The sequence below is a fragment of the Caretta caretta genome, chromosome 11, assembly GCF_965140235.1.
Source record: "Caretta caretta isolate rCarCar2 chromosome 11, rCarCar1.hap1, whole genome shotgun sequence".
NCBI lineage: Eukaryota > Metazoa > Chordata > Testudines > Cheloniidae > Caretta > Caretta caretta.
In genome coordinates, this window is record NC_134216.1 from 22,054,933 (window position 1) to 22,071,849 (window position 16,917).

At 39.3% G+C, this 16,917-nt stretch overlaps 1 protein-coding gene across 7 annotated transcripts in view; it reads right to left on the bottom strand.

The window, feature by feature from the left end:
* LRP1B (LDL receptor related protein 1B) overlaps nt 1-16,917 on the bottom strand; it is a 1,334,345-nt gene that overhangs the window by 898,570 nt on the left and 418,858 nt on the right. For all 7 annotated transcript variants that reach the window (XM_075117809.1, XM_075117811.1, XM_075117812.1 and 4 more), the window contains one exon: nt 7,128-7,265. In XM_075117809.1, coding sequence (XP_074973910.1) covers nt 7,128-7,265 — 138 coding nt within the window. The remainder of the gene's footprint in view (nt 1-7,127; nt 7,266-16,917) is intronic.

The window sequence follows — 16,917 nt, forward strand, 5'->3', positions numbered from 1 at the left end:
TGATGACTAATTTTGTATGCTATACTCTTTTTAAATTATATCAGTCTTGTTTTCTAAAGATATTAGACTGATGGACAGTATACACAACACCTTCCTTTGGGCTACGTGTGCCTCATCTATAATTAGCCCACACTTGCACATGTCTTGTTAGCACTGAACTCATCTTTACTGATCAAGTAAAGGGAATTCATGTGAGCAGTGTTCCAAAGAATTCTGAACTTCTAGAGAAAGTCAAAACTTAAAAAGGTCTGGAGGTTCAGTTAAGACAACTTTGGTACTTCTCTAAACTTTCTTCAAACCTTTTGGGACTATGCCCTTAAGTCACCACTAACACCCCAAAGACAAGTGCCTGACCAAACTCACACAGAGTAATTTTCCTCTCACCAACTCATCCAGTACTCTCTCGTCAACTTCCATAGCTTTCAAACTCTCAGCACCAGGCTTATAGCTTTTACTCCCTACCTTTTAAGATTTGTTATAGGTTGTATGGCCCTAGATACTAACAAGTTTTAATTCATGTGTACTCAGTTATATTTTCCACAGGCTGCATTGCATACCGAAATTCAGAGAAATGAAAGCAGAGATGTCTAAGTTATGCATATATACTACTTAGATTGCAAGCTCTGTGGAGCAGCAACCACATTCTTGTTATGGGTTTGTTCAATAACTAGAAATAAGTGCTACTGCAATGTAAATAAATAATAATAATAATAAAAAACTCTTGCAAGAACAGAATCCCATGTGTATCCCAAACTTCCATGTCTATTAAGTCCAAAGATAGAAATTCAAACTCCTGAACAAATGTGACTTGGCCTACAGATCTCATGTCTTACATTTTTCTTCACAGCTTTTGTTTCAGTAACAGTGCCAGCATCAATATCTCAATTTTTTCTTTCTCCCATCTTGGCACCTTCTTCCACACTGTCTTGTGCATAGGATAACCTCCTAATCCTATGGTGTTGCCCTAAACTTTCCCCCATCTCATCTCCGTAAGACCCACTTCTCCCACTTTTGCCCAGCAATTTAACCAGTGAAAATTTTAAATTTGACAAAAAAAATGAAAATATAACATGACTCCTTCCTGTGCGCCTCCCTGGATGCTTGTAGTACTACAAGGGGGTAAGGTGAGTGAATACGAATTCTGCCCCTTTCACAGGCACAAAATAACATATCTCAGCACTTTAAGGGATACAGGTAAATGTTGCCATTATATCCATAGCACTTTAGTTGTTTCTATAATGGCCTCATTTATTGGGCGAGCTGTCTGATTGTGTGCCTTGCAGGATATCCAAGAGCTTTTACTGCATATCTTCACCTTCTTCTAATGGAATCTGAAGTTATGCCACCACCCTCTGCAATAGCTCTTCACAAAACCCATGGTAGTTAGATGGGGATGGTGAAAGATGGGGCAATTGCATTATCAGGTGATGAAGATGATACCCCTATCAGTACCACTGTTACTGATGGATCCAGCTCGTTGTCTTTTCCCTCTGTTTACACCTGCAGCGCCAGTTGCTGTTGCCTAAGAGGAGAGGGATGATGTGATTCTATGGTAGAGCACATGGACCAGGAGTCTCATTCATAAGGATCCCATAGACCCTTGTAATGCAAGTATGAATGGTTGGTGCGTGTGATGGCTGCATGGGGTACCAGCCATCTCTTGGAGTTTAACCTTGCTTGGGGAGAGGACAGGTTAAAACCCTGGGTTAGGGAGGTGATAGTTTGTCGGATTCAGATGACTAGAAGACCAATGCCATTGTCACTGGAAGGAAGCAAGCCCTGACTCACAGATAGATTAGGGGAGTAACACCTTGAGAAGGTGTCCTCCTCTGGGGTTTAGATGTCTCTCAAAAGATCTGGGCCTGAAAGTAGAGTAGATTGTGGGTCCGGGAGGACTAAGATCTCTCTGGTGTAGAATATGCCTCAGTTCATCCCTGAGTATGAGGGGTCCCGGTTGTTGGTTCCACCCAATCCAGTACCACAACAGACTTAACAGTTGGTGGGGCTGGTACCATTAGAGAGGGAGAGTCCCATCTGGAGCTATTGGTTGGTATTGGTGGATGTCGGTCCTGCAACATGCTAGAGGTCACAGTCGGCACCAGTGTAGCTTGCTCCTGCCCCCTTTCCCTTCATGGCTGAGAAGCTTAGGCAGACCTGAGACCTGTGCGCCCAACTTGCAAGGAGTTGGGAGGGATCCTTTATCCTGGAAGCAGGCTCAGAGTGGGATCTGTTTGTATGTCTGAGAGAGTGCCCCTTACTCTCATGAGAAGCCTAAGATAATAGATCTTTAGTTTTATCTGATCTGGCCTCTACTCCAGAGTTTGTGTTTGGAGGCACACTACTCGAGGACTGCGGCTGCTGTAGAGAAGGGTCCCCCCGGCTTGGATCTGATTGGAATCTCATGGCTTTCTCCTTGAGGTGCTTCCTCAATATGAGCTCTTGTCCCTCTCGGATCCGGGGTGGAAAGGAGTAATAGATACTCCGTTGGCAGAAATATATCTCCCCCCAAGGCAGTAAAAACAGCACTGGTGGTTGTCACTGACTGAGAAGGAGCAAGGGTAGGAGATGCAGTTTTTAAATCCAGGACTTCTGGGCATAGGCCTACTCCCAAAAGGATGGATGGAGCGGGTCCCCAGGGTGGCGAAAACTAAGCTATACTAACTATGTAAAATACTAGCAAACTATATACAGTTATATTTACAGAAATGAAGAGGATGTGAGGATAGCTCAACACAGACTCAGGACATGAGGTGGTAAGAAGGAACTGGAGAGGGAGTCAGACTCCACCTCCCCTTATGCCCTCTAGTCTCAGGTGCATGGTGCACAGGCATATCCATATGTGGAATATGCATAGGGTGCAGCTCTCGAAGAATGAATTTTATCAAACCAAATACACCCCTTAGCTCTGAAGAACACAGAAAAATAATCATATATAATAAAACCATTTTTATTCTCTATTGCCACAAAAATCTGAATTTATGCATTATGCTCCCCAGGGGAAAAAGCATATGTGCCTGTAACTGCATTGTATCTTCTACCATTTTATTCAAAATTCACATAATTTACCCATTTCACACTGCAGATATGATAATATTTTTCCTCGCCTAATGAAAGCACCCTGCCCTGTATATGTCCATCTGAGTTGTTAATATAATGAATTAACATAAGAATGCAAAATTTAGAAAAAGAATTTTGAATAGTTCTAGTTATTGAATGTTTGAATTCTATTAGTTCTTAGTGCATTATCAGAAGTTTTCAGTCTCCAAGAGATGAGACCTGTCTCTTGAAAGGGCACATCAGTTTAGAGAATGCCCTTCACCATCTATGTACACATTCCCATATATGAATGCACATGATGTTATGGCTATCCGAAGTAACATATCAGTCTAACGACAGGTTTCAGGGTAGCAGCCGTGTTAGTCTGTACCCACAGAAAGAACAGGAGTACTTGTGGTACCTTAGAGACTAACAGATTTATTTGAGCATAAGCTTTCGTGGGCTACAGCCCACTTCATCGGATGCATGCAGTGGAAAATACAGTAGGACTATTTTATATACACACAGAACATGAAACAATGGGTGTTACGATGCACACTATAACGAGAGTGATCAATTCAGGTGAGCTATTACCAGCAGCTTTAAGATATTACCAGCAGTATAAGATTTTTCCATTACCTTCCTGATGAACTGAAAATGTTTTTAGATTAAACAATTTCATTAATTAACATGAAATGCAGATAAAAGTCTCTTTTGCCAGTGCCGTGAAGAAATCATATTTTCTGCTAGGTTTCCTAAAACAAAATTTATATTTTTCAGATACTGGTTACTCTTTAAAATAGAAGTACTGTAAGTAATTACAGTTACAGTATGCAGTATTTAAAAACAATAGTTTATATACGCAGAAAGTTAACTACATGACTGATTCATGATCACTCTTTGGTGTCCTCCTTATTATATATGCTATAATAATCTAGGCATTTTAACTCCATGTTACTTGTCCAGTAATTATTTCATATAGTGTACTTTATGGAGAATGATTTAGTGGTAGTTACTGGTACCAAATCATGCAACCACAATGAGTTTTTACTATAAAGGTTGTCAAGGTTCCTCCCCCACTCTGAACTCTTGGGTACAGATGTGGGGACCTGCATGAAAAACCTCCTAAGCTTATCTTTACCAGCTTAGGTCAAAACTTCCCCAAGGTACAAAATATTCCACCCGTTGTCCTTGGACTGGCCGCTACCACCACCAAACTAATACTGGTTACTGGGGAAGAGCTGTTTGGACGCGTCCTTCCCCCCAAAATACTTCCCAAAACCTTGCACCCCACTTCCTGGACAAGGTTTGGTAAAAAGCCTCACCAATTTGCCTAGGTGACTACAGACCCAGACCCTTGGATCTTAAGAACAATGAACAATCCTCCCAACACTTGCACCCCCCCTTTCCTGGGAAATGTTGGATAAAAAGCCTCACCAATTTGCATAGGTGACCACAGACCCAAACCCTTGGATCTGAGAACAATGAAAAAGCATTCAGTTTCTTACAAGAAGACTTTTAATAAAAATAGAAGTAAATAGAAATAAAGAAATCCCCCCTGTAAAATCAGGATGGTAGATATCTTACAGGGTAATTAGATTCAAAAACATAGAGAACCCCTCTAGGCAAAACCTTAAGTTACAAAAAAGATACACAGACAGAAATAGTTATTCTATTCAGCACAATTCTTTTCTCAGCCATTTAAAGAAATCATAATCTAACACATACCTAGTTAGATTACTTACTAAAAGTTCTAAGACTCCATTCCTGGTCTATCCCCGGTAAAGACCAGCATATAGACAGACACACAGACCCTTTGTTTCTCTCCCTCCTCCCAGCTTTTGAAAGTATCTTGTCTCCTCATTGGTCATTTTGGTCAGGTGCCAGCGAGGTTACCTTTAGCTTCTTAACCCTTTACAGGTGAGAGGAGCTTTCCCCTGGCCAGGAAGGATTTCAAAGGGGTTTACCCTTCCCTTTATATTTATGACAAAGGTAATATAGCTACACTGTGATTACAAGTATCAGAGGAGTAGACGTGTTAGTCTGGATCTGTAAAAGCAGCAAAGAGTCCTGTGGAACCTTATAGACTAACAGACGTATTGGACCATAAGCTTTCATGGGTGAATACCCACTTCGTTGGATGCAACGCTTTCATGGGTGAATACCGACGAAGTGGGTATTCACCCATGAAAGCTTATGCTCCAATACGTCTGTTAGTCTATAAGGTGCCACTATGATTACAGTGTCCTTGTTATAAAATGTGACCCATTTTTAAAAATTATTTGGTTGTCAGATTTTTTTTCTTTACATTTTTGGATTCATTTCTTCAGTCTCTTACTTTATTAGAGGCAACATGTGCCCTTTCATTTAGGGACATATTTTCACATCAGTTATATATGTGCAAAATGGGTAGTTGCCAGTCAGACCAATATTTATGTGCATAGTTACCCATTTCCCAGCTGTATTAATGAAGGACTACTCTTAATAGGGATTTAGGGATTTTGTATTTGGAAGTTTGGCTATCAATTCTTACTCAATTTTTAGTACATAACCACTTCACCATACAGTATTAAGTTCTGCGTATTCAAGTTAGGGCTAAAATCAACTGTCAATACTCAGCACATTTTTCTAAACTTTACTGTACTCTATGAGAGTGAGCTATGAAGTCAGGTCATATTTATAAAATGTACGGCACATGAAATTTACCACTGGGAAGATACCACATACATTAGAATATTTAGTGATCACATAAGAAGGTGGAGTCCACATCAGCCTTAAAAAGATTTTAACAGAAAATTAAAAGACCTCTCCCCAAAGCAGTTATTCCTATGTTATTCCAAAGCGCAGGTTAGCCCTGCAAAATGACAACTGGAGAAAACAAAGAACCTGGTTAATTTATGCTTTAAGTAAGGCCTTACATTTTAATCCACTTCCTCTCCTGGTTCCACCAAACTATTAATCTCCTTTTGTTTAAGGTTTTAAATTCCTAATGAACAAAAACCATTGTCCACTATTTGAATTAGCTTTTTTAATCCTCTGTCCAGAAAAGTTTAAATATGTAAATACATCTATTGAGGATTATATTTTAATTGTGATTAACTGATAAACGCTCTTTTCTATGTAGTACTTATTTGTAACCGAAGAAAGCTTCAATGTGACCCAGAGATGCTTTCACCAATTTCATTTATTCATTACTCTGTCCAGGACCAATCCTAAAGTCAATATGCAGGTAAAACATCTAACAAACTCAGAGTGAGTTTTGCCGAATAAGGTCTACAGAAACAGGCACTTTATGTTTGACAGTTGATCCCTTTCACTGTGAAAATATAGTTAATAGAGGATCTATCCTATGCACCATATCCTCAGCTGCTGTAAAACTGCATAGTTCGGTTTATGACAATTCAGCTACATTCATTTACATCAGATGGAGAGCCACAATGTTTACTTTTGTTTGAGCAGGTTTTTTGCAGGGGGTGAGGTGGGATGCTTAGATCTCATGAGTATTATTTATGAATTCCTTACAGATAGAATGAAGACAAACTCACCCTTTGAATTGTAAAATTATTTGAATATAATCCCAAAGTGAGATGAAATCAAATAGTGTTAACCCTTATGAACACAAAATATGAAAGCAAAATTATTTTGATTGGAAAAATCTAATGTCTTAACACATTAAAAGTGTCAACTTCTTTCCATAGATCCGTTTGTTTTTGACTTTGTTAAACAACAGAGTTTTAGGGGAAAGGGGATTTGTGGCAAACAAGTGTTACCTATTTTCTATACCCTGAAGAAGAAGTTTGTTCATACTTCTTTTGGTGCAAACAACTCTTTCATGCAAACTTTGTAATTTTAAAAGAAAAATGCTAGAAAGCCTGTAAGTATTTTTACCTTCGGTTCTTCCAAAATAAACTTTTTTTAAAAAAAAGCTGGTTTTGAAATGTACACTAAATGTAATAACATACATACTTATTTTAAATACATATGGTTAAAAGAAGAAGTTTACTGAATCACTTTGAACTCACACTTAAAAGTGTATCCTTTTAAAAAACCTGAAATTGGTGGAATTTTTTCCCCCCAACATATTCACTTACCCCGACAATGTACACCTTCATCATACCCGTCTGAACAGTCATATACACCATTGCAGAGTTGGGACAAGTGAATACATCTGTTTGTACCGATGCAAGTAATATGATTCAAGGGACACTTGAATTCTATTTCCTCAGGACCTAAAAAAAAGAATAGGCATAGAAGAATTCATATACATTTTGTTTATACTCAAAAAATGAAGTGACAGAGAATGCCCTGTATATTATCATGTATTTGCAAAATATTTCCACTTTAAGGCTAGGTACAGGCATTTTATGTACTTGTCTACTCTGCAGCTTTTAAGTGCATTACCAGTAGAATTATATTCTCTTAAATAAGGATTAGCATAATTAAAGACAATCAACTGCTCAAGAAGGATTATTTTATTAAATGACGATAATACAACTTACGGTTTCAGGGAAGGTTCGCTTTACTCTAAAGATTATAGATGCTGAAATTCATATTTGCCAACATTCAGGATGGGGCAGTGATTATTTTTAAATAAAGCTTTTAATTTTTATTTTCAATATTACATGAGTCTGACAATGCCAAACAAATCACTAACACAACCCTGGGCCAGGATGTCACCAACCATATTGAGAAGGAAAAAAGAACAACTCAGACACTCAAAATACAAGAAAAAAATTCAATTGTTTATATTTCAGAATTTGTATCCTCTTTCCATGGGTAATCATCACTCTACATTCTGCCATCAAAACAGCTATACAGGTATGGATGGATGATTAAATAACAATATTCCCGGTAACACCTAGAGGCCCCAGCTTTGGTCAGGTCGCCACAGTGCTTGGCCCTGTACAGACACTTAGTAAGATATATAAAAAAGTGTCCCCAAAAGCGTACATGCTACTTTAAGATAAAATGCCTTGTGAGTTTATCAAAGAAAAGGAGGGTGCACAAGAGGTTGGGGACAAAGGAAGCTGTTAGGAGGCAGCTTGTAGCACCTGGATGCTCTGGCTGGGGCACAGCCCGGCTGAGTTTCGCCTAGCGACAGGGCCACTCCAAACTCCATCCGCTGACTACTGTCCTCAGGGAACTATAAAGGAGAGTGCAGTGCACTCAGATACAATCACACATCCACTCCCAGCACCTTACTCCAGTGCCACATTTTGGGCCTGGCAGAGGGATTAGGTATGCCAGCTCTGCAGCAGGCCAGCTAAAAGCTCCCTCCTACTCAGCTTGCCAAATGTAGCTACTTTCTAGCCCATTGGAGCCACCTGAACAGTGCAAAGGAAGCAGGAGAGCATGTTGCCCTATATGTGCTTTTCTTAAACAAATAAATGTCAGTTATTGCTACGGACCACCAGATCAAAATTATATTTTGAAAAATTTGTCTCTATGTAGGATGATTTTGATTTTGCAATTTTCCTTGTAGCAATATGCTAGCAAGTACCACTATTGCTATGAGCTGGCCATTATTTACAATACATTACAACAAACATCAATTTACAACTTAAAACCTGGCAGTCATGATCACAGTTCAGGTGATATTTCTGCCCTCCCACCAAAAAACATTAAATTCTGTCTGTATTAAAGTTGCAATATATATATAGGATACAGAAGAATATGTATGTGCTATGTTTCAAACTCTTTTTGTACATCTAAAACATTTTAAAAAATGATTGATTACAATCCAACATTATTTTTCAGAGAGCCTTTCATGCAAACTGCATTCTAGAACTATGGAAGTATAAAGGGCCTGAATGCCCATTGAAATCAATGGAAAGACCTACTATGGATACCAAGGATGAGGTTCATGCAGGAAATACAAAGATATTAGGAACTGTAGAGGATGATTATGTAGTCCTCAGAGGCAGAGAGAGTGCTCTGACCTTCTGCCCCTCGGGCACCGAACAGCCCTCAGGGCTACATTACCCGCTAGATCAAAGGCAGCGATTGATCCTGCGGAGGTCAATTTATCGCGTCTAGTCTAGATGCGACAAATCAACTGCCGAGTGCTTTCCCATCAACTCCGGTACTCCACCAGGGTGACAGGTGCTGGAGGAGTTGACAGGAGAGCGTCAGCCGTTGCCTTACCACAGTGAAGACACTGCGGTAAATAGATCTAAGTATGTCGACTTCAGCTACGTTATTCACATAGCTGAAATTGCATAATTTAGATCGATCTCCCCCCACCCAGTGTAGACCGGGCCTTAGATAGAAGAGAGGAGCAGGCTGGTGGCAGGAACAAGGTTCTGTTCCTCCTCCTATGCACCAGCAACAGTGGTTTGTTCCAGGGCTGACTAAGATTCATCCCATAAAAGTGTAGTACTGGCATGTAGCCTAGTGTTGGGTGCTCCACTGGGATTAGTGGGGTTCTGCTTTGCTGCTTAGTATGGCACAGTCAACCCCTTTGGTAGCAGTTCTGAAATTGCAGATTAACAGACAGTAAACGTTTTCATTGTGCAAAAGCTTCTTAAAACCACAGACACAGGCCACCAGCAGCACTAGTGTTAAGCCCAAAGCTGACTACGAAGCGTTACAAAGAGATCTCACAAAACGGGGTGACTAGGCAACCAAATGGCAGATGAAAATCAGTGTTGATGAATGAAAAGGAGGACTTGTGGCACCTTAGAGACTAACCAATTTATTTGAGCATGAGCTTTCGTGAGCTACAGCTCACTTCATCAGATGAATTGAGCTACAACTACATCTGATGAAGTGAGCTGTAGCTCACGAAAGCTCATGCTCAAATAAATTGGTTAGTCTCTAAGGTGCCACAAGTCCTCCTTTTCTTTTTGCGAATACAGACTAACACGGCTGTTCCTCTGAAAAGTGTTGATGAATGCAAAGTAATGCACACTGGAAAACAGTACCACCCATACATACAAAATGATGGAGTCTAAATTAGCTGTTTCTGCTCAAGAAAGATCTTGAAATCATCGTGGACAGTTCTCTGAAAACATCCATTCAATGTGCAAAAAAGCTAACAAAATGTTAGGAACCATTAGGAAAGGGGTAGATAATATCATAATGCCAATATAAAAATCCATGGCATGCCCACACCTTGAATACTGCGTGCAATTCTGGTCACCCGATCACAAAAAAAAAACACCACTAGAACTGGAAAAGGTACAGAGAAGGGCAACAAAAATGATATGGGGAATGCAACAGCTTGCATATGAGATTAAAAAGACTGGGACTATTAATCTTGGAAAAGAGAATTGAGAGGGGATATGACAGAGGTCTCTAAAAACATGAATAATGTGGAGAAAGTGGATAAGGAAATGTTGTTTATCCCTTCACATAACAGAAGAACCAGGGAAGAAATTAATATGCAGCAGGTCTAAAACAAACAAAAGGATGTACTTCTTCACAGAATGCACAGTCAACCTGTGGAACTTATTGACAGGGGATGTTGTGAAGGCCAAAACTAGAAATGGACTAAAAATGGAACTAGAAAAGTTCATGGAGTATAGGTCCATCAGTGGCTATTAGCCAAGCTGGTCAGGTATGCAGTCCCATGTTCTGGGTGTCCCCAAGCCTCTGATTGCCAGAAGCTGGGACTGGATGACAGGGGATGGATCACGCAATAATTGCCCTATTCTGTTCACTCCTTTTGAAGCATCTAGCATTGGCCACTGTCAGAAAACAGGATATTGGGCTAGATGGACCATTGGGTCATGCCCATGTTGGCCATTCTTATGCTTAGCTATTGTGTTCAAATGTTTTAAGCCTCCCATTTTCCCCAGGAGACCCTGACTTGTGTGCTTTCTCCTTGGTTCCTGATTGGAAGTCATACTTAAATAGGAAGCGTGGGTTGGATCCTCTACCTTTGTATCAGCGGTCTCAACTACACTGCTTTGGTCTGTGGCTGGACTAGAAGAGTGTGGGTAAAGTGTCTCAACCCCATGCAGACCACAGAAATGGGGGCACTGGGGGCTGAGTGCCTTGCACTCCACTGAACACAGCAAAGAGGGGGCTTTCAAAGGTGGACAGAAGAGGGGAGAGCAGGGTATGGTGGGGCCTGGAGATGCCTGCTCTCAGGGAGTTGGGTCTGTAACTTTAATGGAGTTATGTGGCATTTTTTCTGACTTCAGCTGAGACTGTTTGGGTGCCTCACTTCCCTCCCCTCTTAGTGGCTGCTGACATTTCGGATAATGAGACTCCATCAGGTTGTTAGTGAATAAATATTTTAAAAATCATAAACCCAAACATTTCACTTGTGCTGAACTTGTATTTGTGCTTCAGTTGAACAAGGGCCTAAAATGTACCTAAATGTCTAGAAAATGTATTTATTTTATTGATTTGTATCACCCGCCTATCACTGTATCAGAGCAACTGACATTGGGGAGAGGAAGCAGGAGCAGAAAACACAGCCTTTTGTGTTAAAACAACAAGGAAGCATATGCATAAATAGTAAATAATGCATATTCATAGAGTCTACAAATTGTGGTATTTCACCATTTGCATGTAAGTTCCAGATTTCTGGATCTTCACCTGTAAAAGGTATAGCTGATAGTTATCAGCTGTAGAGGAGGGAAAATAAAATAATTAAAAGATGGAACAAAAATAAATTACATTTGTAATAGTTTTATTTAAATGTTAGAGGAAAGATTGAATGTGTTAATTACCATTTATGCTATCACTGGGGAAATCTAAGGTCCTATCATTCAGTTTGACTGGCCATTCCCATTGTTCTAAAGACCTCAGGATTTGGTTCTATATTATCTGTTACTGAAGTAAAAAGACTGACTCAGAATACAAATATACTGCAATTTTAAATATGTTAGCTGAGTTGAAATCAGTTAGAGGATCAGTCACCCACTTGCTAAATCAGATTTCATTGTGAAGGGGGAGGATTTGAAAGGAAGATGAATCTGCTTCAAGAAATATATATTAATAAAGAAGCTGTATTTCAAAAGAAAAAAAATACTGTTTGTGAAAACAAATAAGTAATAGATTAGAAGAACTGTTTAACATACAAATGTGCTTATTCTGACATTGATTGGTCTGGCTATATGTAGGTAATATTTGTGCATCAGCATGTTTTTATTGTAAAACCGGGTAATTGTTGTAAACTTAATTTATACCAGAAACTGAGGTTGAGACCCAAATTGGAGAGGCTTTAAGCAACTATGAAACCTGGGTCTGTAAAATCAACCTCAGAACTAACATGCCTCAAATATCCATTACAGTCAAGGCCTGTTCCTCGGTGCTCTCCATTTCTGCTGAGCGGTTAAATGTTGCTGTATATAGAACAGCTTTTGGGTCACTCTTTACACCCACAGAGTCCTTGCTGCTTGCTTTAGTAACTGAAAAGCGGAGTGGAGGCACAGATTTACTAAGGGCAGTACCAACTCAATTTGTTCACTTGCTCTTTCTCCCTTCCCTTCACGGTGAACCATTCTTGGCAGATTTTGCCATGGTACTTTGCGGGAAGGGAATCCAAAACCTCTGTTTTCTCTCAAGATGATCTCAAAGCAAAGTGGTATGGACAGCTCTAGGGTAGGGGAGGTGGGAGCTGAAAAGCAAAGAGCTCACAAAAGGAGACGGGTATGGAAAACAAGAGACATCAAGGTACAGCTACAAACACCGCCAAAGGACGATGTGCTCAAAAATAAAAATAAAATGCCAGTCCTTTAGGGTAGATAATAGATAACTTCTGTCTTAAAGGTCCCAGTCCTCTAGTATTGGGGAAAAGTAACTCAGAAAAATCCTAGGAAGAAATACAAAGCAAAACCACAAGGAAACTGGTTCACATTAGGTAGAAATTGTCTCTGAAACAAAATATTTCACCATTCTGATTCAAAATTTTCATAATGTTTTGTTTCACAATAAAAATATTTTAACTTTTTGTTCTGATTTGGGACAAAAAACGTTAAAATACCACAATATCATGAAGGACAATACTTCCAGTTTTTGCTCAGCTTTATTGGCAACTAGCCCAGTTAAGTATCATAATTAATTGGCTTGATAGTCTGCATAAACTAAGAACAGTAATCTTGGTCGTGAAACGTTCAAATAATTTGCCAGAATGTTGAATTTGAAAGTGTAGATAGAGAGACAGACAAAGTAATGGGGAAAAAACAAAAGCCTCGACACACAAAATAACACTCAACGTGTCAGACTCATTCATTGTTTTAAAAATATTTTATTAACAATGAAATATAAGTTTAAATTGTATTAATAGCAGCATTGTCTAGAGAGGTACATTGCCAATGGAAGCTTATGATTTTAGGAAAAAGTCATGTGAATTTCATGATTGTAATCTACCTTGGGTAGTTCTTTGTCTACATCATAAAATCACTTTACAATTCAGTAAAATAAATTTGTGCTTAATAAAAAAAACCTGATCACTGAGAGATCATATCTTCAAAAATCCCTAGAATAATAAAAGTCAGAAATTAGATCACCTAGTCCATCTCCCTGCCAGTGCAAGACTGCTGCCCACAATATCTTGTTTATTACTTTAGTCAGTCTAGTTCTAAAAGTCCCAAGCATTGGACATTCTATCACTTTCTTTTGAAGGCTATTCCACAGCTGAAGGCATCTTACTCTCAGGAAATACTTCCTGGTATTCTGTCTTTAAATTTTCCCTTTCCAAATTTTAATTGACAGAGACAGACTCAGGTAAGAAGTATGATGCTTCTTTGGGAGCACTCAGGGCTGAGAGTGCTCTTGTTTCAACCAGGCTCCAGAATGAGGGAGTCCTGCCTATACTAGCTGGACATTAGCTCCCTAATGCAATCAGCCTGTCAGCCATTCAAGTACTCTCTTCTGGGCTACCCCAGCCTGTCTTGGCCCTCCAGGTTGTCAGCATATGCACCCCATCCCCTAAGACTCTTCAAAGTGTCTCCCTGAGGTATCCAGCCCTGATCATTAGATACCCACAGAAATCCCAGATCATTTGCTCTCAAAGGACAGTGTTTCACAGTTATATCACCATTCCTGTATTATGAATAGCACTTGAGTTCAATTATATAACAAAAGGAAATTTATTCAAGAAAAAAACAGAAACTCAAATAAAAAAGTGTGAGAGATGGGAACAAATGGTTTCATATAAGACAACATCATATCATGCTTTCTAGAGACTAAACTAATGAGGCATTCACCTATCTCCTATTAGATAACTTACCCAAGTTCTTTCCCCAACGTTTTCATCCAGTTTGGTTTAGATTTTTTTTCACAAGATCAAGCCTGCTGGCAGCTCATATTCACAGACTGAAAGAATGCCAGGGTGTTTTTCTGCACTTTCAAATATACCAGAACGGACTTTTGTTGTTCACCTCAAAATAGGGTTCCTTCCCTCCTGCCCACTCGCCCCTTCATGTTAATTTTCTTCTGAAGTCTCTGCCAGCTCTTAATTAGAAGTTGACTTAAAATGTATGTCTGACATACAATACATAAAGGTCCACCACTGAAATAAGTGTCTCCCACTGTTTGTAGAAGATTTTCACAAGACGTGCTAACTTTGGGTGATCCGCTTTTCAACTACAGACCAACAGAACATGTTTAGTACAGATATTAACTGTTCACATATTTTCCATACATACATCTCTCAATGGCTACGATGAACAGTGTGACACAGTCTTTCATTAGAGACCTTACATTCTTTTGGGGAACCCAGGGGATCCTTGCACCCCTACATGGCCCAATTCGCTTTGCCAGTTGGCATCTAGAGTTTCTTGGATCACAGGAAATATTTTCCTTGCCCTGCAAATAAAGTCTGACATATTTGACTTTGCCAGTGCATCTAGTAGTTAAAACAGAAGACTGAGTGTCTTTTGGATTCCATTCCTGGTTTTGCTGCTAACTTTTGGTTTGGAGGTAAACTGGAAGGCAGTGCAGATATTTCAGAACATATGTTAAAATATTCTGTATTAGCTGCAGCTTCCATGTAGACTTCCAGAATCTCAATGTAGAACACTTTGTAACTGTCTAGTCTGGAAATGAAAAAGTCAGAGAACAACACTGGTGAGGTCCACATCAAGGAGAAAACTTGCTAACTTCTAACAAGATGTAGATGGGGGAAAAAAGAACTTCTCTCTGTGATGTTATATCTTAGTTCAGAAGCATTTAAGCCTCCATAACACTTCCAGATTCTGAAACTCTTTGGCAACGGGGAAACAATTAAATTGTTAGATATCATCTGGGCTCTCTCTCAGCACTCTCTCTTGTTCAATCCCTCTCATTGGGCTAGACAATAGGCACCAAAGAGACTGAATGATCCAGGTCAGATGAAAGAGTTTCCCATTAATGGTAGTTCAATACAAATCATCTCCCTCTCTCCCCAATAATCTCATGTACACATTTAACATGAACAATGTCAGAAGGGAATCTGGCTGAATCCCACATAAGAGAATCCTCAGAGCAATTTCTCAGCTCTGCCCTCAAGCAGTGGGACAGAGTGGGATCAATTAAATGAAGTCCTTGCCACCCATACAAGCACACAGAGTTAAGGTATCAAACAGAATTAGCATACTTCACAATCCTGCTTTTGAAATCCCCTAAATCGGAAATTCTAGGCAAACCACAGCTACACCTGCAACATTCCCCACTCATGCTGCACTAAGCACCCCATTTAGAGCCTGCTAAACCAAGATAGGACTGGTTGCATTATCCAGCCAGCTCTTGTTTATACAAGCGAATTCAGGGTCCTCATCCACAGCTAAATCATGAATAGTGATTATTTTATTAAATTACATACCTTGCCTCTTTCCAGAGGTCAAGATCCACCCTAGGATACTGTGACTTTTCTCACTGGGGTGTTAGAAGGATTGATTTAAAGATAGTTGTAAAGCTTTTAAAGCTCATCATCCAAAAAGTGCTAGACTACAGTAGTGCAAAGTATATTAAATTTCATGATCTCTAAAATTTACTGAAATAAAAGCAAACAAACACCACCACGTGAATCCTTACATTTAGAGATAAGCCAACACAGCTGCTGATTTTCACTAAATGTACGTTTTTCTCTTGTTTTTTTATTAATGTTTTTGCTGTGAATTGCCCATGTCAGTAACAGATCAATGGGTTGCTCCTGTAAATAAGAAACTGGCTAGAGTACAAACTTCTTCATTGCTGCATTCAGTTTTCTTGAAATCTGAATATACTATACTTCAGCAGTTTTAATTCTGGGGCAGTTCTGAGCAGAGAAAAACAGTTATTCCAAATTGTGGGATGACTTTGAGATTTACATTTTTGATATACATTTGTGATATCTAGATCCACCCCTCTCTCTCTTACTTGTTTCTACATTGCTGTGGAGTCATTCTGCCCAATTGTAGATCCAAACCAGAGTTTGTGGAAGTCAGTGGGAGTCTTTTCAGTGATTTTAATGGACTTTGGATACAGCTCTGTTTGCTCAGAGGAAGAGGCTTTTATGCACTCCCTGCCCCACCATCGTCATCCAGCAAAGTAGTGGACTGAATCTAGGCCATAGAAATGCTCGGTTTGGTACAAATACTGTATTATAATAATGTTGGCAAAAATTTCTCGCTTTTTGGCTAAAACAAACAAATAATCCTCTTAAGCAGTTTTCATTTAGCAACCACCTATGATCTCTCTGAAATATTAACTGATGAAGTTGACTAATGACTGTAATTAAGGTGAAATAGCATAGTGTTTAAGATAGAAAGAGTAATTCATACAATTACATTAAGCCCATATTTATACACCGAGCACCTAAACAAAAATACTCCTTAATGGAAGAATACAGCCTGCTTCTCATTCACACTAAACCTCCTTTACACTGCTTGGCAATGTAAAGGGACCTTACTCTGAGTGTAAATCTAATTTACCAGAATTGAGTAAAGAAGCTTTAGTAAGGACATG